A 26,220-nucleotide genomic window follows, 5' to 3' on the forward strand; every position below is an offset into this window, starting at 1 on the left:
CTTCTGTCTGAACCAGCCAGTTCTATGGATCACCTATAATGTGTACAGTATTTTGATGCAAACTGGGGGTTAGTATAAATCAACAATCCTGTTTTTCAAATAATAGAAATAATTATTTTGAAGATAAACTTTATTGATAAAAATGTTGATTAAAGTCACAAGGGGGGTGCCTGGGTGGCGCAGTCGGTTAAGCGTCCGACTTCAGCCAGGTCACGATCTCACTGTCCCTGAGTTCGAGCCCCACGTCGGGCTCTGGGCTGATGGCTCAGAGCCTGGAGCCTGTTTCCGATTCTGTGTCTCCCTCTCTCTCTGCCCCTCCCCCGTGCATGCTCTGTCTCTCTCTGTCCCAAAAATAAATAAATGTTGAAAAAAAAATTAAAAAAAAAAAGTCACAAGGTGCTGCTTTGAGTTAGAGGAAGAAGATGGGCTGGCAGAGGGTGGGGTGAGTCAGCTCAGAGAGACAGGGTACATGTGATGTGCTTCAGTGGAGAGATTCCACCCCCACACAACAGCCTGAGAAAACCAAATGAGTCAAATAGTCACTGAGTTCAGAACCATGACAGGGTAAAGTAAATTAAATGTACACCCTTATTAAGTAGTAAGTCAAATGGTCTAAAGCATTTAAAATGAACTTGTCTTCATCAAGAACCCAAAGGGCTATCTTGTTTTTAGCACACGAAGACTTTACCTCACCCCACTCTTACTTCTTCCAAATATAGCACACTTTAATTACTGTGGTTTCTTCATTCAGAGGGATTATATTCCCAAACTGAGGTCTGCTGAAGTCTTCAATGGCCTCCCATCTGTGGGGATGGCAGATCCAATAAATTGCAATCAGCCCAGTAGGATGTAGTAATGCCATAGTAAAGAAAATTGGACAGTCCCTGTTCCACATATTATAAAAACCTTTAAAAAAAAAACAGGAGGAAAATTCTCAAACTGCTGGTACACAGCCAATCTGTCTTAGTCAAAGCTGATCTCAGTTTCTGTAGACAGTGGCACAAATTAACAATAAATAATTCCTTTCGGTTCCTAATTCCTCAAGTACAGAAAAAGTTAGCTAGGATAGCTCAGTGTGACCTAACTGGTAACTACAGCCAATTGGATAGAACTTTTTAAAGATAATTTTAAAATATCGTATATAATTGAAGTCTTTCTATGAAGCTTAAAAGCAGCGTTGCAAATAGGTGTTAGGTTAAATGCTAAAGTGAAAACCTAAATATATTGTGTTATAAGTATTACACCTACTATATAATTATATGTATTATATAACTGGCACATCTATATCATCCAAGTGTTTATTGAGAGATTAGGCTCTCAGATTTATTAAATAAGTCTTTCTTCCTGCATTCTTTTTTTAAATGTTTATTTATTTATTTTGAGAGAGAGCGCAGGGGAGGGGCAGAGAAAGAGAGAGAGAGAGGGAGAGAAAGAGAATCCCAAGCAGACTCCCCACTGTCAGCACAGAGTCTGACTCAGGGCTTGAGCTCAGGAACTGTAAGTTCATGACCTGAGCCAAAATCAAGAGTCAGAAGCTTAATGGACTGAGCCACTCCAGAGCTCCAGAGGAGCATGAGACTCTTGATCTCACGGTTGTAAGTTCAAGCCCTACATTGGGTGTAGAGATTACTTAAAAATTTTCTTTTAAATCTTAAAAAGAGAGAAACAGTTTTCTAAATATTTCATTAATTAAAGAATAAATCACTTAAAAATGGTAAAATATTTAGAAGTGGATGCCCCCAAATTCTATATCCCATATGGAATGAAACTAATGCAAAACTTAGAAGAAATTAGATATATTAGAACAGAATAAACATTTAAAACTTTAATTTTTAAATGTTTATTTATTGTAGAGAGAGAGAGAGTTAGAGAGAGACAGAGCATGAGTGGGCAGGGGTAGAGAGAGAGGGAGACAGAGAATTCAAAACAGGCTCCATGCTCTGAGTTGTCAGCACAGATCCCGATGCATGGCTTGGCCTCACGAACTATGAGATCATGACCTGAGCCAAGGTCAGACGCTTAACTGAACTACCCCTAAAAACTTTAAAATGTAAGCATTCAGTTCAAGAAACTATTGAAATAATAATAAAATAAAATACAACAGAACTAATAAATATAAGAGCACAAATGAATGAAATTAAAAAACAAAGATAACTAAGGGCACCTTGGTGACTCAGCTGGTTAAGCCTCTGACTCTTGATTTCAGCTCAGTTCATGATCTCACAGTTAATTGTGAGATTGAGCCCCGAGTTGGGCTCTGTGCTGGATGTGGAGCCTGCAAAAGACTCTCTCTCTCCCTCTCTCTCTGCCTCTCTCTCTCTCTCTCTCTCTCAAAAAAAAAAAAAAATTTCAGTTAGAAATAAAAAAAAAGATAGCTAAATAGGTTTAATAAAATCAAAAGCTGACTCTACAATGTCTTGTAAAATGGATAAACTCACAAAACTGGTCAATTACAATGAGAAAAGGCATAGATCAACATACAATATGGAAAGTAAATATAAATACTGGCATAGGAACCTTTTTAATGTAATGAAAGAATACTATGAACAATATGCAATAATAATTAGATATACTAGATAATTTTCTAGAAAAATATAAAAAATCAAGGAGAATATAAAACCTGAAAATATCTGTATGTTTAAAAACAAATTGAATCATGGGGTGCCTGGGTAGCACAGTCAGTTAAGTATCTGACTTCAGCTCAGGTCGTGATCTCACAGTTCATGGGTTTAAGCCCCACATTGGCTCTGTGCTAAGAGCTCAGAGCCTGGAGCCTGCTTCAGATTCTGTCTCTCTCTCTCTCTCTCTCTGCTCACCACCCCCCCCCCCGCCATGCTTATGCTCTCTCTCTCTCTCTCAAAAAGAAATAAACATTCAAAATTTTTTAATAAATCGAAATAAAAATAAGTTGAATCAGTAATTTAAAAAAAAAGTCAACCCCTGAAAAAAGCAACAATCCTTCAAATGGTGCAGCTATTTTGGATGATAGTCTGGAGGTTTCTTACAAAGCTATAAACATAATCTTATCATATGATCCAGCATTCATGCTTCTTGGTATTTACCCAAAGGAGCTGAAAACTTAGCCACACAAAAATGTGTACATAAGTGTTTATAGCAACTTTATTTATTATTACCCAAACTTGGAAGCAATTACCAAAACTTGGTAGGCAAATGAATAAACTGGTGCATCTAGACAATGGAATATTATTCAGTGTTATCAAGCCATCAGCTATATAAAGCCATGAAAAGACATGGAAAAAAGTTAAATGCATATTACTAATGAAAGAAGCCAATCTGAAAAGGCTGCATACTGTACGATTCCAACTATCTGACATTTGGAAAAGGCAAAACTAAGGAGACAGTAAAAATATCAGTGATTACCAGGGGCTAGGGATTGGAAGGGATGAACAGGCAGATCACAGAGGATTTTTAGAGCAATGAAAGTATTCTGTATGATATGATAATGGTGCATACATGTCATCATACATTTATCAAAACCCATAGAGAATGTATGACACCAAGAATGAATCCTAATATAAATTATGGACTTTGGGTGATAATGATGTGTCAGTGTAGGTTTATCACTTTATAATAAACTTACCACTCTGGGTTGTGGGATGTTGATAGTTGGAGAGGCTGGAGCTTTGATGGGAAAGAAAGGGAGTAGAAAGAACTTTCTGTTCTTTCTGCTCAATTTTGCCATGAACCTAACACTGCTGTTTAAAAACAAGGAAAGTCTACTTAGAAGAAAGCAACAATCTTTGATGGTTTCACAATTGTTTTACCAAACATTTGAAGAAAGATAACAAAAATTTTAATAAAATATTAGCAAACTTGGGTGTCTGAGTGGCTCAGTCAGTTAAGCATCTGACTCTTGATTTTGGCTCAGGTCATGATCTCACGGTACATGAGCTCAAACCCCGTGTTGTAACCTGAGCCGAAATCAAGAGTTGGATGCTTAACTGACTGAGCCACTCAAGTGCCCTTGAAAACCCACTTATGACAGAGGTGGTATTACAATTTAGACTAAAAAAATGTTCTGGGGCAACTGACTGTGGATTTGGGAATAAAATCACTTTCACACACATATTCAAAATTATGTATGATAAAGACTCACGTGTGGAAAACAACATCTTAATATCTTTAGAAGAAAATAAGAGGTTATTTTTATGACATCGAAGTGGGAAAGAAATTTCCTAAATAAGATATAAAAGCAAAAACCATGAAAGAAAAATTTGATTACATTAAAATGTAAAACATATGTAGAACAAAAGTCAATACACATAAAATGAAAAAAAAACAATGCATAGACTGAGAGAAGATATTTTCAAGGCATGTAACTGACTACATCAAGAGCCCCATCCCACCCCCACTTTCTTGCTTCCATAGGGTTTATCAATGAAGAGCCCAATAGACTGGAGGCAGGCAGATGTTATGAAGTCAGAGCATCTATTCTCTCAGTATCCATGGGTGTTCCCATAACTGGCTATGACTTTCAACCAAAGTCCACAGCTCCTGAAGGAGCCCTCTCCACATAGCCTCACTGTCCCCAGGTTCCTTCTGTGTCCTATCAGCCTAGGGGTACAATGGCACCCATATTAGGAGTTTGGTTTCCCTAAGCCCTGCCCACACCTTTTTTACACTTGCTCCTAACTGCTCAATTTGTTTGCCATCTGCTCTCTTCTGGGACACTGACTGGTGTACGTGGTACAAATTCTGCTTTTAACCTATTAGGCATGTTACTTAACCTGTCTGACCCCAATTACTTCAACTATAAATGGTGCCACCATGGGAATTAATTTAAATGATCTATATAAGCTCCTCAGTGCGGTATTCACCATGATGACCAGTCAGTAAATTGCTACTATTATTATTGTGGTGGTGGTGGCTATATTGTTGTTTCTAATATTTCTTCATTGCTACTCAGTGGTCTAAATGTCACCTAACCACAGCTGGGCAAAAACACCAAAGCTGAACCTAAACAGGATAGCTAAAACATAATTTGCTATCAGGCTTGAAGAACTTCTCAGGGTTTTCCTAAGCTCACTGTCATACTAATCAATGTGAAACCTTCTTCATCATGTGGAATTACATAATGTTGTTGTCTTCTGTCTACCTATGATGAATGGGCCAGTCCAGTTCATCTCCCGCAACAAAAGAAGCCTTCATTATTTGCAAGATGAGGCCGCACCAATCATTCACATTCCACAGACACCTGCAGGTATGTCAGCCACAGCAGTCAATGATGCTCTTACACATTCAGGTCTCCATAAATAGCAGCCAACACAAACCAGGGGTGGAGGCTGGCCAGCACCCACCCCTACACCTATGTGCAACTCTCCCAGTTGTAGACCTCATGGGTCAGTTCTGCCAGTCAGTCACCATGATGCGGGTCCTTACATACCTAATGACATTCATGATCAGGAAAATTGTCTCCATTTCAATTCAATTTTATATACATATTTGAAAAATACTACACGTTACAACATGAAATAAATGCTTTAATTGGTATGACATACTGAACTATTTAAGGAAAATTATGCAATGTGGTAAAACAACATAGTAAACACCTGTGTCATGGAAGGGGGTGGCAAATTTTAAACTATATGTATTTATAAATCACATATATCTGTCCCATTTTATTTTTAGGGGATATTTATTCTCCTCCCGTTACAGTTGCATAGTGTCTAAGATCTGTTAGAGTGTTAGACCATAGAATTTGTGAGGAATGGGGAAGGGGACCATTCTAGGGTGATAGACATGATCTGTATTCTGATCAGAATGCTGGCTACATGGATCTATGCATTTTTCAAAACTCATAGAACTGCACACTTACTATCTGGGCATTTCCCTATAGGTATTAACTCAATTTTAATTGAGTTTACAGGAACATGTAGAGGAATAAAAAAGTTAAAACACAAATTCTAAAAGGTTACACTGGAAGGTATATCCCATTGTACCAGTCTCTTTATGATGGAATACAATCTTGAAACACTAAGAAAATCAATCTCATCCCCCAGAAGTTTGGTAGATAATGGAAGGTAAGAGGAGGTGAGTCAGAGACCTCAGAGTAGCAGTGGGAGTCAACTGAAGATTAGGCCTCTGCTGGGAGTGTACCGCCTACATAATTACAGGGTCAACGCCTCAATTATCTGTGCTCATTCAGAGTGGGGTTGACCCAATGACACCCTAGGCTTTCTGGAAAAGGCTTTGGCCCCTAAGGGATCCCAATTTTTTTATGAGCATGTGCGCAAAAGCCTCTAGGGTTACCCCTGAGGGCCCAAACACAATTAGATCTATTCCGAGGCGGCTGAGTGGGAAAACTATAAGTTATTGACAGACCCTCAAGGTTCTTAAACATTTTAATCAACAATTTGGATGAGGGCATAGAAGATTCATTTACCAAATGTTCAGAAGCCACACACAGGGGTGAGACCACCGGTAAGAGGGGTCAGAGGCTCATAATTCACATCCCCTAAACAGGAACAATGACGGGGCCCAAGCCAAAAACTTAAACTAGAATAAATTAAAAACAAACTACCATCAGGTGCAAAAGCCAATTGCCAAATCCAGGGTGGGAGTGGGGACACCTGACTTGGCAGAAAAGAAGCCCAATGGTTTTCACTGATCACACATGCAGTTGTGCATCAATGGTGTAGTACAGTTGGTTAAAAATTGAACACATTGACAGACAGGTCTGCTAAACTCAACATTGATGCTCTCCTTTTGTCACAGGTGCTACATCTTAAGAGTGACATTGACAAAGTGGAGTGTCTGCCAGAGAGGGGGATCAGGTGGAAGTAGATACCTGCTCTACCAGAAACATTTTAGGAAATTCATTATTTAAGCTAAAAAAGAGTAAAGAGGTACAGGTTAGGTGACCGACCATCTTGGTTTGCCTGGGACTGAGGGGAGTTTCCAGACATAGAACTTCCAGGTTTAAAACCTGTGCGGTCTCTCTCCCTGGCTTGCAGGTGGTCACCTTCTCACCGTGTCCTCACATGGTAGAGAGAAGGAGCATGCTCTGGTCTGTCTTTTGCTAATAAGGACACTATCCCTTCATGGAGAATAGTGTTGCCCTCATAACCTCATCTAAACCCGATTATCTCTCAAAGGTTCCACCTCCAAATATTGCAACAGTGGGGGCTAGGGCTTCAACATATGAATTTGGAGGGTGAGGAACACAAACATTCAGTCCATAACAGAGAGATACCAAGCTATGGGTGCCAGAGCCATGAACCTCAATACCCACCTCCAGACACCGAAAGCAGAAGCCTAGGAACGAGAGTTAGAGGGGTCAAGAGTCATGATGAAGGGTGGAGTGGTCAGACAGACTCAGGCCAGAATCCCACCTTCACCACTTCCTGGCTGTGTGATTTGGGCTTATTATTAAATTAAATACCCTCTGAGCCTTAGGTTTGTCATGTGTAAAATGACCAATCTAAGACATGGCATTGTACCCGACCTAGAGTAAGTCCTCAGGAAAAGGTGGTTAACAATTGTCATCACCATCGTCATCAGTATCAGGGAGCATGCTCACATACATCCCACTGACTTCTCTTCTTTCCCGGACTTCATGCTCCTTGAGGCAGGCAGAGCCCTCACAAGTACCAAAAACCTGATGGAAAGAGGCCCTGTCTGGTCAGGGGTTAGTTTTCCCACATAAGAGAGTCTGGAGTCCTGCAGCCGCTTGGGGATACCACTAGAGAGGCAAGGTCCTTCTCTCTCCTGCTCCACCTCCCTCGGTGCATAGCTTCTGTGGTGGCAGAGTGGCTGCTGTATCTCCAAGCCTACCATCTGCATTCCAGGGAGGAAAAAAGAAAGGGGTGAAGGGCAAAGGTCCATAACAACACCCCAGCTAAGCCAAACCTCTTTATTTAAAAAAATTTTTTTGATGTTTATTCACTTTTGAGACAGAGAGAGAGAGAGAGAGAGCACGAGTGGGGGAGGAGTAGAGACAGAGGGAGACACAGAATCCAAAGCAAGCTCCAGGCTCTGAGCTGTCAACACAGAGCCCAATGCAGAGCTTGAACCCACAGACCGGGAGATCATGACCTGAGCCGAAGTCAGACACTTAACCTACTGAGCCACCCAGGTGCCCCTAAGCCAAACCCCTTTTAAAAGCCATCCTGGAAGCATTGTGTGGAAACCCCTTGGATGTCATTGGACAGGATCAGGTCACACAGCTACCCCAGCTGCAAGGGCCCTGGCGCAGTACTCAATGGACACATTGCAATCCTGAACAATACTGGGGTTTAGCTAGTAAGGAAGAAAAGGAGAATGGATATTGGGTAGGCAGAGAGCAGTGTCCCCCCCCTCCCCCAGCTACCTCTTCTGCACTATACATTCGTCACCTCCCCACCTCACTTCTCAGGGAACGAAAAAAACCACTAGTCCTAAAGGCACAGCCTGAGGATGCAGCCCTAAACAGGAGGGCACATGGACATCAAGGAGAGGTCCTTGATGCACTCACCTCAAGATGCACTCACCTTGAGAGTGAGTGCAGGCTGTAGTGCTGTGTCTTGGCAAGGAGCTCTGTGACTCCCAAAGCAGAGGTGGTCACAGTTAACATTGAGCCCAGGAGATTTTCCTTTAAGAAAAGCAGCACAGTTGGACATGGAAAAAGGATCGGGTCTTTTTTTTTCTCAAGACTTTGGTGGAATTGACATAACTATTAAAAAGAATGTTCTTTAACGCAGGCCCCTGTGTTCTAAAAACAAAAACAAAATGATTGAAGAGTGGGCTAAGAGGAAGCAGCCTTGTGCAGAGTGGGTAATATATGGCTTGTGTTGCAATGAAGAAATACAAAACAGCTAGTCCTGGTTAGACAATTGACAGTTCTGACTGTCTTGCTCAGCCCATGTCAGCCCATGCCTGGAAGGTGCCAACGAGTGTACCTACACTAACCAGGTTGCCTCCAGGCATCCCCCACCCAGGCACTCAGAGATGAGAAGTATACAAAGGTAGTTCTCCATCATGTCAACTGCAACTTCCTGAACCAGTGGTGTTTGAAGTCTGATCCCTGGGTAGTACCAGCAGCATCAGCATCCCTGGGAACTGGTCAGAAGTGCAAAGCCTCAGGCCCATCCTGGACCTACTGGGATTCTGATACATATACAGGTTTGAGAACCACTAGCCTAAGTCATTGTCCAATAGCAGGGATGTATTCAATAAGAGCAATCGTTCTATGGCTTTCTAATACATTTCACAAGAGACCCATTAAAGCCAATAAAAAGAAGGGGCACCTGGGTGGCTCAGTCGGTTAAGCATCTGGCTTCAGCTCAGGTCATGATTTCACAGTTTGTGGGTTCCAGCCCTGCTGACAGCTCAGAGCCGGGAGCCTGTTTCAGGTTCTATGACTCTCTCTCTCTCTCTCTGCCCCTCCCTTGTTCATGCTTTGTCTCTTTCTCTCTCAAAAATAAATAAACACTAAAAAAAAATTTGTTTAAGCCAGTAAAAAGTTAAATCAGGATTCTGAACTATGTAATAAATTCAGAGAGTTTAGGGTAGGAGATGAATCAGGGAAACCCTCCACAGACCTGTAATTAAATTTGTAGTCTTAATGTTATTTTTTTATTATTCTAATCACAACATGTCTTTTTATCTGTCTTGAAAGTTATAGCAAAAAATGATTTATTTACAAAAATTGATCTCATTAGAGTTTTGGCCCCAAGTATAGGGATAAAATGCACTGAAAAGTTTTGCATATTCCCGTCATTGTTATAGCCTTACTCAGTGAGACAGGCCCCAGTTTTAATATCATATCTATTATGGGCTGAATTGTGTCCCCACCAAATTCATGTTGAAGTCCTAACCCCGAGTACTTCTGACTATATTTGGAGATAGGACCTTTAAATAGGTAATTCAGGTAAAATGAAGTCATTAGGGCAGGCCTTAATCCACTATGACTGGTGTACCTATAAAAAGAGGAGATTAAGACAGACACACACAGTGGGAAGACCACGTGAAGAGACAGCAAAAGTGGCTATCTGCAAACCAAGGAGAGAGGCCTCACATGAAACCAACTCTGCCAGGACCTTAATTTCAGACTTCTAGCCCGAGAGTTGTGAGAAAATTAATTTCTGCTGTTCAGTCCACCCAGTCTGTGCTGCTTTGTTATGGCAGCCCTAGCAGACTAAGATGACATACAAAAAGACTTATGAGTAAGTAGGGCCTTGCCTAATAATTACTGTTGTGGCAGACCTTTGTGCTGTTCCAAATATTTCCAGCTTGCCACTTCCTGGGAAACGTAATGATATTGTACCTTCCCACCCCCTGAAGAACTTAGGCATGGCCACATGACATGCTTTGGCCAATAAAATGTGACAGGAATTTTAAGAGCCTGAGCACGATTCCCCTTGCTCCTTTTCCCCTCCACCACAGCAAGGAGCAATGCTCCCAAAGAGGCTATTCCTTCACCTGCTCCCTGGAACAAGTGATACAGGCCAGCCCCCAGCCAACCTGTGATGGAGTGGTAGTGAGAGCAACACAATACACCTTTGCTGTTTTAAGTCCTGAGACTGACGCATTGTTCATTATTGCAGCATACCCTAGCCCATCCTGACTGCCACATTGCTTTACTCACAATCTAAAACATGAGCCATCTCATTTATCAAATTTCAAACATTTGATTGTCTCATTTAATTCAGAAAATAGGCATAAAAATTAAACTATCAGTCTTTTTTTGTTTGGATTTTTTAAAACCCCAAAAAAGCTGAAAAATAAATAAAATGTAGAGTAAATAAAAAGGAACTACTGAAGTATAAAATAATAATAAAATAAAATAAAATAGGTAATAAGTCCGTGTATGATACCTGCATGCTGGGGAGAGAGCACAGGGCTTCTTGTAGAGGGTGGGAAGATGTCACTGAGATTAGTCCAAAGGAAGGACAATGCAGCAAGCCTCTCTGCAATGGGGAGGCACAGCTAAAGGAGAGTATAATCACAGTGTTCCAAACTGGTTCTTCCTTCTGATTATCATCTAATTTACCCCCAAACCAGCATCTTATACAGAAGAGGCTGAGGCCAGTTAGGGTGGCTGAGCTGGGCTAGAAGTCTTTCCTCCTGCCTCTCAGACCAGAACCCTCTGCACTCTTCTGTACTTTAAGTCCTTTAAGAATCAAAAGGTAGAGAGGTGCCTGGGTGGCTCTGTTGGTGGAGCATCCCTTGATTTCAGCTCAGGTCATGATCTCCTGGTTCATGAGATAGAGCCCCACATCAGGCTCTGCACTGACAGCATGGAGCCTGTTTGGGATTCTCTCTCTCTCTCTCTCTCTCTCTCTCTCTCTCTCTGTCTCTCTGTCTCTCTCTGCCCCTCCCCTGCTCATGCTCTCTCTCTCTCTCTCAAAATAATAGCCCATAGTCCATAATAGTGTCTGCTTATCCTAAAGTCTGATCATTTCTGTTATTTACCAGTGAAAACCATTTTTGAACTAGTTATTTCCAAAAAATAATGTTCATATAATCTAACTCACTTTGTGCACTGTGGATTCTTTTATTTGTAATTTTTAAAAATTTTCTTTTAATGTTTATTTATTTTGAGAGAGAGAGAGAGAGAAAGCTTGTGAGGGAGAGACTGTGGGAGAGCGGGGGAGGGGCATAGAGAGAGAACCCCGAGCAGGCTCCACACTGCCAGCACAGAGCCCTACTCAGGGCTCAACTCACAAATACGAGATCATGACCTGAGCAGAAATCAAGAGTTGGACCCTTCACTGACTGAGCCACCCAGGAACCCCTGTGTACTGTGCATTCTTCTCAGCCTAGGCATGTGGAAACTTCTGGGGGAACCTCTAAGAACAAAATGCCTCTTTCTGGGCTTCAGGGTCTTCTGCCTTTTTCCTTTACCTCAGGTAGCCGCTGGCACCATCCCAGTCAGCGTCACTGCTGTCCTGAGCTTGGGCTTCCCTACAATTCATTCAGGCCACCCCTTCTGCCTGGAACAGTCCCCCAACTTGATGTTCTCACAACTTGCTGACTCTTCTAAACCCACCACAAATGCAACTTTTCTGGGAGAACTTCCCAACTTGAAGCTACCCCTACTGCGTCATTACATTGCAAGGTACTTGCCTGACGTCTGCTTATACATAAGTTGTCTAGGCGATTGTGTCATCTATTTATCAGTCAGGTGATTTACTGTATCAGTATTCTGTTCTTACTATTAGACACATGCCCTGTCATGTACTCTGTGGAAAGAATGGTGAGAAGGGAAAAAAATACAATGTGGGTTTTCTAACACATTGTCCTGTTATCTAGGCTGCCATATGTGGGCAGATGCAGTCCTCTGCGGTATGCGGAATTGGTTTTAGTTGGCCCTGATAACATACTCTATGAAGTTTAGTCGTGAGCACTAGCATCATAAACAGAGTTTCAAAAATCGATCACTCCAGAGAGTTCATGGTATACAAATATGAACAATTACTAGGGATTTTTCTTTGAAAAACATAAAATCCTAAGTAGTACTGCCAGGGGAAAAAAAAACCTTTAAAATTCTTTATTTCACTCTGTAATGAATATAGCATCTTCTCAAGAAAGAATAAACTTTACAATTTCAAGCTTTACTTAAATATCTTTTGCTTGGAAAATTAAAACAGTCCCAACTTGTCATTTATTTTACATCACAGTTTATAAATCAAGTAGAATGTTAATTCATTCTTGGAATGGCAAATATCCTGTCCTAAGTGATTGATGGAAGGACAAAATGCCAAGCAAAATTCATTAGAAAATGTATAATCGATCTATAAAGATGTTGCATTCCTAACTAGCATTACATGCAAAAATGAGGACTTATTTGGAAAATTGCAAAATCCAATACCTTGGGTACTGACCACGTTCGTGTCATTACATTTTTAAAAACATCTGTTGGCAATTTTGTGTCAAAATGGGCTTGTCAAATCTTTTCAAAAGAAGAAATTTTTCTCAAAGCCACACCATCTAAATTACTTTCAGTTTTAACTGTGAACACATGGTGGATTTTAAAAGAATTGTTTCATACTCACGGTAAGTGGAACAGAGAACGTCCTAACAGTTCTATTAATCTGCGCAAATGCTGCAGTGACGCCAAATCAAGAGTGGTCAGGCAAATAGGTTGTCCCCACTCACTATGTACCTTAGCTAACAACCAGTGTTGCAATCACCAAATAATTTGAATATAGGAAGCTTGATGCTTTTTATTTTCTTTAGATGCCACCAGTTTCTGGCCATCCCAAATGCTCCTCATACAACATCCTAAGGCCCAAGCTGTTGAGTTCCTCCTAGGGGCCTGAAGTCTAGCCAAGCTCACTGGGATATAAGAGAAATGTCCACACATCAGAACCAAGAAAAACCAGAATAAAAGGAAGCTTTCACTAGTGGTAACAGAGACAACCCACTACTCCCCTCTAAAAAAATGATCTTTGAATTTCACACTGAAGATTGAGTGGCTCCTTCAGTATTCTTCTCTGAAAACAAAATAATCCCAACTCCTCTGACCACAAAGTCATATTTTCCCATCATTCTTTAGGCTTTTTGTTTTGTTTATGTAATCCAAACCCCTCCACCTTGAGTCTCTGGTTGTGGAATGTACAAAATAGTGCTTGGAGAAACAATGGGCCACACCTGAGTGTGGACCCCTTTCCTAACCCTTGCTGGTAATGAGACCTTGGGCAAATCGTGTAACCTCTCTCTGGCTTACGGTTTAGTCCTCTAAACTGTGGAGATTGAAGGAGGTAATTCTGTTACAGAAAGCATGTAGCATCATATCTGAAACACAACTCCCCAAAATATTATTTTCCCTCTTTCCCCAAATCAACCCTGTAGTGAAGTCAGTTGTCTGTAACTGTGCTGTCTAGTATGGTAATCAGCCACAAGTGGCTATATATATTTAAATCAATTAAAATTACATAAAATTAAAAATTCATTCTTCAGTTGCACTAACCACATTTCAAACACGTGGTAACTACGCATAACTAATGGCTCCCATATTAGACAATGCAAATAGAGAAACCTTTTCACTCTGAAGTTATTTTGGATGGTGCTGGTTACCTTACCCACTTGGATTTGGAGGCTTCCAGACATATCAATTTCAGTCTTTAACTAAACTATGTCATGTGAAATCTTTCCTTGGTGACAGTAATAAATGCAACTACTCTATTTTATATCACATCTCTTTTATTTTTTTTAGTTTTTAAAGTTTATTTATTTATTTTGAGAGAGAGAGAGAGCAAGCAAGGGAGGGGCAAATAGAGAGGGAGGGAGAGAATCCCAAGCAGGTTCCACACCTGTCAGTGCAGAGCCCAGTGCAGGGCTTGAACTCACAAACTGTGAGATCAGGACCTGAGCTAAAATCAAGAGTCAGACACTCAACCAACTAAGCCACACAGGCACCACCTTTTTATTTTTTTTTATTTTATTTTTTCTCCAGCTAAGACAGAAGAGTGGATTTTATTGTACGTGGGTCACATTCAACCACAAATGAAAACAGAATTAGTCCCAGAGGTCACAGGTCCAAAACAAAGGATCAAAAGGGACTGTTTTGGTATGAGCAAGGCAAGTCTCTCAAAGGTGGTGGTTGCAAATAGATGGCAATGGATGTTCTAGATCCACCGAATCAAGTTCTAGAAAGTAGGCGTGTAGTCCAACAATTGGTACCAGTGTCCCTGGCATCTGGCTTTCCTTATTTCTGCTCCTGTGGCTCCATGGGTGTACAAGCTAGCGGTTTACTCAGAATTCTACCTCATCTTTCTTCTTTTACACTTCAGCCTGCGCATTTACTTCTTCCTCCACTTGGCTCTCATGGTGCAGAGGTTTCCAAGAAGATGGCGCTAAGGCTGAGAAAGCGCCAGAGGCCCCTCACATCTTTTATAGAAAGAACCTTATCTCCAGTTCTGCATCTCAAAGAATTCATTCTTTTTTTTTTTAACGTCTTTATTTATTTTTGGGACAGAGAGAGACAGGGCATGAACGGGGGAGGGGCAGAGAGAGAGGGAGACACAGAATCGGAAACAGGCTCCAGGCTCTGAGCCATCAGCCCAGAACTCACAGACCGCGAGATCGTGACCTGGCTGAAGTCGGACGCCCAACCGACTGCGCCACCCAGGCGCCCCTCAAAGAATTCATTCTTACTAGTTCAAGCTAGAAAGGCTCTCTCCTTAATTCAGAAACCTATCACAGCCATCCCAACCCAGACCTGCATTTTAGAGCCCTTGGCACTGAGGGTGCCCTCTGCCTGGCTACTGAGGATCTGGTGGGGTGTAGGTGTGATGCTTCAAGCCCTGGGTCTTGTTCCCATCTCTGGAAACTTGCTGCAGCCGGTGTGAGCATCAGGTAGCTTATGGGCCCATGCTGAGGACAATGAATTTCTCCCTGAGTCCTAGGTATCTTCAAGGGAGAGATCAGAAAGCCAAATGTTGTATGCAAACAGCTCACTGTCGAGAAGGGCTTCTTTTCTTTCCTTGACCAGCAAAGTGCTTTCCTCCAGGGATTTTAGGACAATTATTACATTACAGGCCTGGGGACATAGCATGGGAAATGTAAAGATCTATAGGGCTTAACTGAAACAAAAACTAACGTCACCTTAGAGCATGCAAGATGCAGACCCAGGGAACCAGGTGACCCACACTTTCTTCACAAGTGTCCCTGGTTCCAAGGCTCAGAGAAAAGGATCATCTCAGTCACACCTGAGCTTTGGTTAAACAGCTTTCAGTAGTCAAGGATTGATTATCCATATACTCCTCCCAATCCCACCTCCCTTCACTTTCACCTGCTGAAGAGAACAGAAAAGGGATATAGAATCACATTTTCTGGCTTGCTAATAGCTCTAATAATAGGTTAAGAAGGCTAAAGAGTACAATCACGCACATAGCCATTACTGTGTGCCTAGCACCGTTGGAAGCGCTTTATGTACGTACAGATATTAGCAGATGCAAATCATTAGGAGGCACCGCAAAAGTGCAGAGCAGTTGAGTCACGCCGCAGCTCACACTAGTGAAGCTGGGGGTCTGGCTCCAAGTCCAAGCTCCCCACTGTTGCACTACCAGCAAGAGATGATGGCAAAGAACCAAAGACTTGCAGTTAGAATAAACCCCTCCCACCCCCAGCTCCCTCTTGCAGAGGCAACCACTGTTAGCAGTTTCCAATTGTCCTAGACATTCTGCGCAAATGTCCAGAAAGGAGTTGTGGTGTTACATTCTGTGGCCTCACTCATGTATGAATAGGAAATGTTTTCATCATTTTCCTAATAATTGATATCATCTGTGCTTTCTAATCATTGATTTCATCTGTGGGGGGATGCTTGCAACTGGTGATATCAGGGGTGAGGGACAGGGAGAAAACTAAGTTGTCAATAAAGAGTACTCAGGCCTTTACAAAACAGTCCATCCATCCCAGTGCTTCAGGATGGGACTTTTCGCCATGGTCCAGGTTCAAGTCTCTAGCGGATTCCTTCTCCTCCTGCAGGGTCTTTTCTCCCCTCCCACTCCTCCTGATCTGCTCTTCTTAGAGAAGAGCCTGAGAGACTGGAGCTGACCATTTTCCAGCCTGGGAGCTGTCACTCCTTAAGGACCAGCCTGGCCTTAACCAGCTTAACCTTCACCAGCTGGCTCAGCCCAAAGTTGGTGGGATCTGCCAATAGGGTCTTCTCAAGGTAGGGAGTAGCTGAGGTAGTCCCAGACTGTCCTCCAGTGCTGGCACAAGCAGACCCCTTACACACACACACACACACACACACACACACACACACACACACACACGGCAGCCTTATAACTTTGGTTCCTGCTAGTTGTATCCGCCTTAGCAGAAAAATTAGGAATTCTTCAACTGTTATAACAAAATCATGCTCAAGTTGGCTTAAACAATACATTTGGTTTATTGGTTCTTAAAACTCTAAAGTCTAGAGCTAGGGCAGGCTTCAGGTGGGTCTTGAGTCAGCAGGACTTCATTTCACCTTGAAATCATCTCCAAGGACTTGATTTCTTTCCATGCCTCATTCCTGCCTCCCCGCCCCCCCCCCCCCCCGCAGTTGTCTTCACCCTGATGCCTACTTTCCTGAGGGTGGCAAGATCGCACCAGCACCTTCTGGGGCTACAGGCTTCCTCTCAAAGGCGCAGCAAGGGGAGGGCTCGCTCTCTAGAGGAGCAGCTTCCCTCCAAGACCTCACCAACAATTCATGACTCACTCACCCAAATAGGGGCCTGAGTCTACACCTGAACCACCCCCACCCCCGCAATGACCAGGGGGTGAAGGTCCTGCTGACCACTTACAACCTCCTCTCCAGCCCCAGCTTTCTGAAGACCTGTCCCAGTTCCAACGTCACTGTGCCACAGGGACCCCCATCAATGCTGGCTGCGTCTCTCCCACTTCTCTCCATGGCCCCCAATTTCACTGTGTGCGAAACCGAAGTTCCAAGCCTTGGAGAACTGAAGCAGGTTCTCTCTAAAACCCAAAGGGTTTCGAAATCGCAGCAACTGCAGAGGAGAGAAGCCGGCACACGGACTGGGCTGGGGGCACGGCGCAGGGTGGCGGCGGGCAAGTCGTGCTCCCTCGGGGAAGGAGTCTCCATTGCCCCCCTCGTCCCCTGCTAGCGCAGCCGGGGCTGGACATCCCCGGCCCCGCGCCGCTGAGGCGCCGCCGCGTCCCGGCATCGAGCCGGGAAGCTGGGGCCCGGGCGGAGTGGGGTGGGGCGGAGGGGCCCAGGGGCTGGAAGCGGCGCCGAGAGGGCGCGGCCGGGCACGGGCCCGGGCTCCGGGCAGCGGGCCGCCCCGAAGGCGGAGGGGAGTGGCCCGCCGCGGCCTTATTTCCTTGAGCGCCGGCGCAGCTCACTTGGAGCCCGTCCGTCGAACGCCGCGCCCGCCCGCGTCCATGCCGCCCCGCCTGCAACCGCCGCCCGCCTCTGGGACCAGGCGCCCGCGCGCCGCGGTTCTGCCGCTCGCGCTGCTGCTGTCGCTCGCCCTGCAAGGGGTGGCGGCGGCACCCGCGGGGGCCGGGGAGCCCGAGGACTCCCTTCGGCGCCGGGACTCGGAGCTCCCGCGCGGACTCCTGGAGCAGGCGGCGCGCGCGGCGCTGCACTTCGTCAACTTCCGCGCGGGCTCGCCCAGCACCCTGCGCGTGCTGGCCGACGTGCTGGAGGGCCGCGCCAGGGTAAGTGCTGGCGCCACGCGGCGGCGCACCGTGGGGGCAGTGACACTTCTGTGCGCGCCTGCCCGCCCAGCGGCGGATCCGAGAGTGGGTCTGTGAGGAGTACGGCGTTGGGGGAGATCAGCGGCCGCGAAGCGTTCAGGCCGTGGAGCGGTCCGTGGTTGTGCGCAGTTCGCAGAAAGCTGGGTGGCCCTTTCGGCATTTATGAGACCATAGATTTTTTTTACAGGGCAGCTACCATTCCTGGGAAAGAGGTGCATGGGGAAACTGAAGAACAGGCCCCAAAGGCAAGGCTGGATCTTGTCTGGGAGTACCCAGAGGTGGTTGTGAAGGGGGTGGTCGCTGCGCGGCCCACCATGGACCCAGCAGAAGTCCTGGGCGGGATTTCCAAAAACTATGCCAGTTCCCCTGCGGACCGTGGACGGAGTGCCTTTTAATTGCAGGCGACCCTGCAAGGGCTTCAGGATAATGTGGTTGGAATTTACGCGTTGGCCTGGGCAGAAACCTTGGTAATACTGGCGTCTGCTTTAAGGGGAGTGAGTGCACCAGAGCTGTTTTCCCTGTGAATGCAGTGAATGAGAATTTGGCAGCTCGTTATTTGGTTGCTAATTTCCAGGCTCTGGCTGTAGGAACCATGAGATCATGACGTGAGCTGAAACCAAGAGCATGACCCTTAACGACCTAACCGACTGAGCCACCCGGGAGTTCCTATAAATTAGTTCTAAAGAGTGGCAGTAGGATTTTTGTTCTAGATTGCTCTAGACTTGGTGTCAGATACAGAGGTGGAGAGGACATTTTGGAAACTCAGCCTTGGTTCGTCAAAGACTTAATCTTGTACCTGAGGTTGTTAAATTTATTGACCGCTGAAATAAAATTTTTCCTAGAAAAAGGCAACCTACTCTCCTCACCTGTTTTGACAATCCTTACTGGCTCAGGGAGAAAGTTGTTCAGTTTTACTAGTCCAACAGAGAAGTGCAGAAACAGAGCTTGAGAACTTTCTATCCAAGTAGCCACCTCCCAGAGCCCAACAAGACTGTCCCTGAAGATTTGCTCCCTGGTTTTCATTGAAAAGGGTTCCTTACAGAAAACCAAGCTCGGTTTTCAAATTCAGGAATTATTTTCTTCCTTCCAAAACCATAAAAGCTAAATAATAACACTTTGCTTTTGTATGCATTTAGTCATCCCCTTGAAAGAAAGATTAAATACTTGGCATCTTTCACAAAATAAACTAAGCTCTCAAAACACAAGTGAGTTAAGTAAAAATTCCTCTTCTCTTCCACAAAGAACTCAGTGTTTTTCATCAGTAATAGTATAACGTTCCTGAATTTTAAGGAGATTCTCCTTTTGACGAAAACAAACAAAAAACCGGTGGGGGAGTAAATCAACACATTAGAGGCAGATATGCATGAGATGGGGGAGGAAGAGTTAACAAGTAGGGGAATCCAGGGCATTGACCCTAAGAAAGGATAACTTCCTATTGTCATTTGGTTTACCTTTACATTTCTTCTGAAAATGGTTATACATGTTTAAAAAAATTTTTTTTAATCTTTATTTTTGAGAGAGAGAAAGAGTGCAAGTGGGGGAGGAACAGAGAGAGAGGGAGACACAGAATCAACCCAAAGGAGGCTCCAGGCTCTGAGTTGTCAGCACAGAGCCTAATGCAGGGCTCGAACTCACGAACCACCAGTTCATGACCTGAGCCTATCTGATGCTTAACCGACTGAGCCACCCAGGAGCCCCACAAGTGTTTTTAAATCAAGGAGCCAGGAAAGTGAGCTCAGTGACTTTCAGGGCCAAGAATTTCCAGAGGCTAAAGTGTTTTCAGTTTTTCCCAGCAATTTGGTGAAATTTTCCCTCCATTCCTCTGCCACCTCGAAACATCACCACTAAGTGAAGACAGACCCCCCCCCCCCTTTCAAGGGTGATCAAGGCAGCCAGGGGCAAAGTGTATCTTAAATTTGTGGCAGTGGCCTGCCAGAATCCTGCGGGGTAGCAGAAGCAGAGCAGGGGGCGGCTCGAGTGTGTGTGCTGTTTCTACTGGGGAGCTGCCATGGGTTGCCTTTCCAGAATGTGGGTGACCAGTTGGTGTGGTGTTGTAGGGAACCCGTATTCTAGCCCCTGTTTTACCTCCAGTGAGCCACACAACCTAGAGAAGAAAGATCATGTCTTCTCTGGTTATACCCTCATTTGGAGTGGAAATAATCCATGTTCTGCCGACCATGCTAGGCAATTTTTAAGAGTTCTTTCTATAAGATGATACAAGTACCAGTGGTAAAGTATAAAAATGTGAGTTATCATTATACTGTCTGAGGGTTATCCATTTATCTTTGAGTTATTTGTTGAGCACTTACTATGCGCCAGACACTGGGCTACACATTATGGCCCCAATTCAGATTGGGCTGGGGTCATTGGGGAAACCCTCTTTGAGATTCACTCAGTTTTGAAGCAGTGTCTCAGCTACCTGAATGAGGAGCACAGACACCAACCACCTGCATGGAACTTTCAGCATAGTGGCTTAAGGAATTTCTGCTTTAATTACAAGAACAGTCATAGTATGGACAAGAAGTAAAAAATAGTAGATCCCCAAAACGGGTCTGCATTCTTGATTCAATCAGTGCATTTCCAGAGTGAGTGCTCACTTGCTACACAATGTCCCTCATCCATGACTGAGCCCAGGGTGAGCAGGTGGCTGGGTATGTGTGAGAAGTGTAGCCAGTAGGGAGCCCTCTCCACCCATGAGGTTCCTGCACCCCTTTGTAAGATGAGAAGCAGGGACCAAGTCAGGAGTTTTCAAAATAATGGCCCCCATAGTGGGTTAAGAAATCAGTGTAGTAGATTGTAGATGTTTTGACAAAATTGTTTAGAATACAGACTACTGGAGTGTGTTGTGAAAGTAAGAGTAAATAGTATCTAAAATGTGTTTCAAATATACATGTATGAACTAGGTCATTATGGAGAATGAAATTCTTGATTTTGGTTTCAGCTAAGAAGATTGTGAAAGCCAGTAAACCATATGATTTTTAAGATCTCTTCTAGCCTGGAAATTTCCTGGATTCTAAGTGATTTCTTAGTTCTGCAAAAATCCCTCATTTTAGAAACACTGTTGCCCTCTCGTGGTGAAATGCAGTGATAGCTGTGGTAGGAAATGTAGCCAAGTTTTGAAAAGAAATCAATGCTAGCTGCTGAAAGAGGCATTCTGGTTTGTTTACGAATTGTAGGGAGAGATCACACACCACAGCTTGTGTTCCTTCACTGCCCTACCTGGTGGCATCTCTTTTCTGGCTTTACACTACCCTCCACCACCAAGGGAACTTCTGTTTTTCTGATACCATGTAGCACAGCATTACCCACAGTGCAGAGTGGTGGGAGAGTTTGGGGTTGATAACCAGGATATCCTGGATCAGCCCCACTCCTGACTCCTCCCTCCCCTTAAGAGGCTGCCCCTTACACTGAGACAAGTCTCAGCAAGTACTGAGACCACTTCCCCTAGCAGTTGATGAGAGGCCAGCCAGCCCTTCCCTGACATTTAAAGATCTTTGTGTGCACATACTTCATGAGAAAGGCACCCATTCAGGAATCAGCCATTGTTTGAGGATTGGTCACTTAGGGTGAATGCCCTCTTACATTTCTTGGTTCATTTGTTTGGGGGAGGGAGGTTAGGCCCATACCCCAAATGTTTCTATTCAAATTAAAATCAGTAAATATAAATGAATCACCTATTTTTTGGTACAGGGCAAGGGCCTTTTAACTGTCACCCCTTGCAGTTTCTGTAACAAGAAAACTCAGCCGTTATGGATCACCCATGTCTTTCATTTTGGTTTACTTACAGTGCAGGGGAGCACTTGCAAAGGATACAGCGCATAATCCTCTACTTTTACCCTTTTTTCTTCTTTCTTGCTCAGTCTTGACTCACCCACACCCAATTCAACAGCAAGAGTTTTAGAGACTTCATCAATTCCTTCTACAAATTTACCTTGGATTTTGTGGACGTGACACTTCTATTTCACACCCACGCTTCACCAGTTTACCTGACAGTTAATTTGCAATTAGATAATAGGCACACCTGGCAGGAGCAAGTTTGGGAGCAAAACAATGGACTTTTGGTAAGTCTCGGGCCACCAGTGGGACAGACAGGCTGGGCTACTGTGGGTACCCACCCACAGAGCCTGTCGGCTGAGCCACAGGCATTTAGGAGAGCACTTGCTCTACTAAGAAAAGCCTTTCTTTATCACTTTCCAATCTATACTTTCACTTAAGGAAGTCTCCTAACTGCTTTTACAGCCATCACGAAAGAACCCGGGTGGGATTTGCAAGATGAGCATAGTGTTCCTCACTGCCCTCACCCTGCTCTGGGAAATGAAACATAATGATCCTGAGACCACAAAACAGAGATACACTCTCTCCTTCTTTCCCAGGCATCCCTTGTGCTGAAAAGGCACAGGTGTACCCAAGGTCTCCACCCAACCTCTCACTACAGCACCCATCTGGTCTGCAGGCTCTGACTGCAGAGTCTGGGTTTAGCATGGGATGGGAAAGGCCATCTGGCCCAGATGATAAACTTAGGCCTTGGCCTCTTTGGCACTTAGCCCCACTCACCCAAGCCAACTGCACCCAGATGAGCTAGTAAGTAGGAATGCTTTTGACCAGCTTGTAATGAATTGTTTTTGAACCATAAACATTTTTTTACCATCCCACAACACTTTCCACTTGTCTCGCCGCATGTGGTATCATAGCCAGGGATGTGTGTGATCACAGATTATGAGCAGCGGCCCCATTTAAAGATCACTGGCGGTGGGTCATGAACCTAACCACCAGGAGTCTGGCTTGGTTGCACATCCTTCCTTGAACAGCCTAGGCTGTTCTGCTGGAGATAGAATATAAATTCTCAATACTAAAATGACTGATTAATGAGGCACAGAATGTTAAATACACACACACACACACACACACACACACAGTGTCCCAAATCCAACCTGACCTTTGATCTCAGTGTATGGACAATGAGTCACCCTAGAGATTTATCCTCTCACATGCACCCTTGGCATTTAGTTGCCTTTGCAGTGGTGCCTCAATTGAAGGAGTTTTTACAGAGCTGGTCCCACAGGAGTGGTTGAGAACAGTAGCCATAGCAAGTCTGCACTCTAAGTGACTTCTTTTGGTTATTCAGGATGTTTCTAACCTTAAAGTCAAGTTATCAAGGGGTCTTGTAACTGTTTGCAAGGGGTATGTAAAACCATTATGGTCACAAAAGGACCTGCCCATGAAGAACACATAAAGAATCACTAATAGTAGTGGGTGGCTCAGTCAGTTAAGCGTCAGACTTTGGCCCAGGTCTTGATCTCCCAGTTCATGGGTTTGAGCCCCGCGTCAGGCTCTGTGCTCACAGCTCAGAGCCTGGAGCCTGCTTCGGATTCTGTGTCTCCCTCTCTTTCTGCCCCTTCCCTGCTCACTCGCTCGCTCTCTCTCTCAAAAATAAACATTAAAAAAAATCTTAAAAAGAATCCCCAACATCTATAACTAGTTTCATTGCTGTAACAAATACCCACAAACTTTGTAGGTTAAAAAACTCCACACGTTTATTCTCTTACAATTCTGGGGGTCAGAAGTCCAAGTGAGTCTCCCTGGGCTAGATCAAGGTGTTGGAAGGGCTGCGTTCCTTCTGGAGACTCTAGGGGAGAATCTGTGTCCTTGCCTAGTCCAGTTTCTTGGCTCATGCTTCTATCTTCCAAGCCAGCAGCAAAGCATCTCCTGAATACAACACTACCATCTGCTTCTTTTCATTTTCTTAATGTTTATTTTTGATAGAGAGAGAGACAGAACGTGAGCAGAGGAGGGTCAGAGAGAGAGGAAGACACAGGTGCCTCATTCCTGTCTGCTTCTAATAACTCTTGCAAATATTCCACCTGGATAATCCAGGATGTCTGCCCGTCTTAAGATCCTTAACTGGAGGATCCTCAAGCCTCCGGTTGGTGAAGTCCCCTTTGCTATGTTAAGTAATATATTTACAGGTTCCAGGAATTAGGAGGTGGGCATCTTTGGGGGCCATTATTCTGCCTACATCACCCAGTTTCTGGGGTAGCTGTGGGCTCATGCAAGTACTTACCACACTGCTGGACATGGGACTGTCCCCAAGAAATGGCAGCTCTTGCTCACACCTCTTGTCTGGCTGATCCCTGCAGCCTTAGTGATCTCCTCGCCTCCAAACATGTCTGCCCTTTACACACAGTCTTGGTACTTGACTGTAGGCAGCTTTGTTCTCCTCAACAGGAGTATGTCTGTTTCTATACTATGGAAGACAACCTCTCTGTTTCCTCCATTCTTCTGACAGAGGGTCCTGTAAGAGACAAATTATTATGTATTTTTTCAATGAAATTAAAGGTAACTGGAAGGGTGATGGGACCATTGGCCCTCTGGAATACAAGCTAGGCCAGGCCCTGACCTACTCCAGCCCTTCTAGAGGAATGAGGGGGACCCAACACTTAGTATCCCTCTTACAACACCTTTTCTAATTAGCCACACCCTGAGCTAGAGGGGAAACCAAGGGTAACACTGTCTCTGGCCATTTCCACTTTAACTTCTTTAGAAGGGTCAAGAACTTGTAACCAGAGTTGGCTAAACAGCATTCTGTGTCTTTCTATCCACTGCTACTTAACCTAATAAAGCAAAGTGTCCACGTGCAAAGGTCTCCTTGGACCCCATGGGATGGGGCGTGATCTGAAGGTCACTGACTTTTGCTCCATATACTATTTGCTTTATCTGGCATTGCCTAAGAGACAGAAAATGCAATAATTCCAGAGTATAATGTAATACACTGAAGCTCTTTCTGTCCAGAACATAAGAACAGCACAGCAATTTTTATCCACAACTGATTTGTTTGCTTGTCTCCAACTAAGCCTGACTCATAAAACTAACCTTACAAAATGAAGAAGTTTGCTTTTACTGAAATGGCATGGCATTTATATTTTCTTACCAAATGTGAAGGATGGAGGGGACATTTAGAAGTGGAGTCTGTCAGGCCAGCAAGGCCCAGTGTGTGTGGGAAGGGATATTAGAATCACCTGGGAACTGGTTGACAGCTAGAGGCGTCCCCACCACCCACTCCGTTGACCTGAAAGCATGACGCTTAAAGTTGTCACCACTGCCTCTAAAGCAACATGAAGGGACTGTGGTTAGAAACCAACTGCAAAGAGAGGAAAAGCAAGGACAGCGTTTCTCCAAAGCACAGGGTTTTGTTTTCTAAGGATTAGCTTTTGGCAGAATCAGGTCTTTAAAAACCCCCAGAGTCCCAGCATTTTCATGGCCTCCCCATGGCAGGTGACAGCAAAGCTTCTTGGGGACGCCATCCCTGCTCTTAACTTGGTTCCAAGTTTTGAGTGAGTTTAAAGGCAGTCTTAGGTTTCTAAAATGGAATAAATAAATATTCTGTATCCCTCATTAAGTTCCTCAGGTTTATTTCTAATATCCACATCAATATTTCAGTGACTTGACTTTAAACAAACAAACATGGGGTAGTATCTAATATAAAGATAGTCCAGATACACGCTGGAAGAAAAATCTTTGATTCATTGACATGAAAACAAACCTTTGTGTTTTATATTAAGCAGCTTTTTTACTGAAAATAAGCCATGACTTCGTAGAGTATTAGAATGGATAGTTTTAACTTCTTGATGCGTATGTAAATGTCTTTACATGTCAAAGTAGCTCTCCATGTAATAGGAGGCAGAGAATGAACTTTCTTCAATGTTGTGTTAATTGGAACTATTTCTGTCCAGAGTGCCTTCTTAGAATGCTCCTGCTTGCAATAGAGCACATCCTGTGTTGTCATAGAGCTTACCGATTCCACTCCCTGAAACGGGCTAGACCCACCATCTTCACTTTTTTTTTTTTTCCCTAGAGTATTTTTTTAAATTTATTTATTTAAATCTAAGTTAGTTAACATATAGTATACTGATGGTTTCAGGAGTAGAATTTAGTGATTTATTACTTACATATAACACCCATTACTCATCCCAACAAGTGTCCTCCTTAATGCCCATCACCCATTTAACCCGTCCCCACTCCCCACCTTCCAGCAACCCTGTTTGTTCTCTATATTTAAGAGTCTCTTATAGT

The 26,220-nt window shown here is 44.0% G+C and overlaps 1 protein-coding gene across 1 annotated transcript in view; it reads left to right on the top strand.

Moving 5' to 3' along the window:
- Positions 1-17,671: 17,671 nt before the first annotated feature.
- The window catches only part of RARRES1 (retinoic acid receptor responder 1), a 57,992-nt gene continuing 49,443 nt past the window's right edge, over positions 17,672-26,220 (top strand). The window contains exon 1 of the mRNA XM_043595029.1: positions 17,672-18,111. Within this exon, the coding sequence (XP_043450964.1) occupies positions 17,833-18,111 (279 nt within the window). The 5' untranslated portion in view covers positions 17,672-17,832. The remainder of the gene's footprint in view (positions 18,112-26,220) is intronic.

This window comes from Prionailurus bengalensis, chromosome C2 (assembly GCF_016509475.1).
Source record: "Prionailurus bengalensis isolate Pbe53 chromosome C2, Fcat_Pben_1.1_paternal_pri, whole genome shotgun sequence".
Classification (NCBI taxonomy): Eukaryota; Metazoa; Chordata; class Mammalia; order Carnivora; family Felidae; genus Prionailurus; species Prionailurus bengalensis.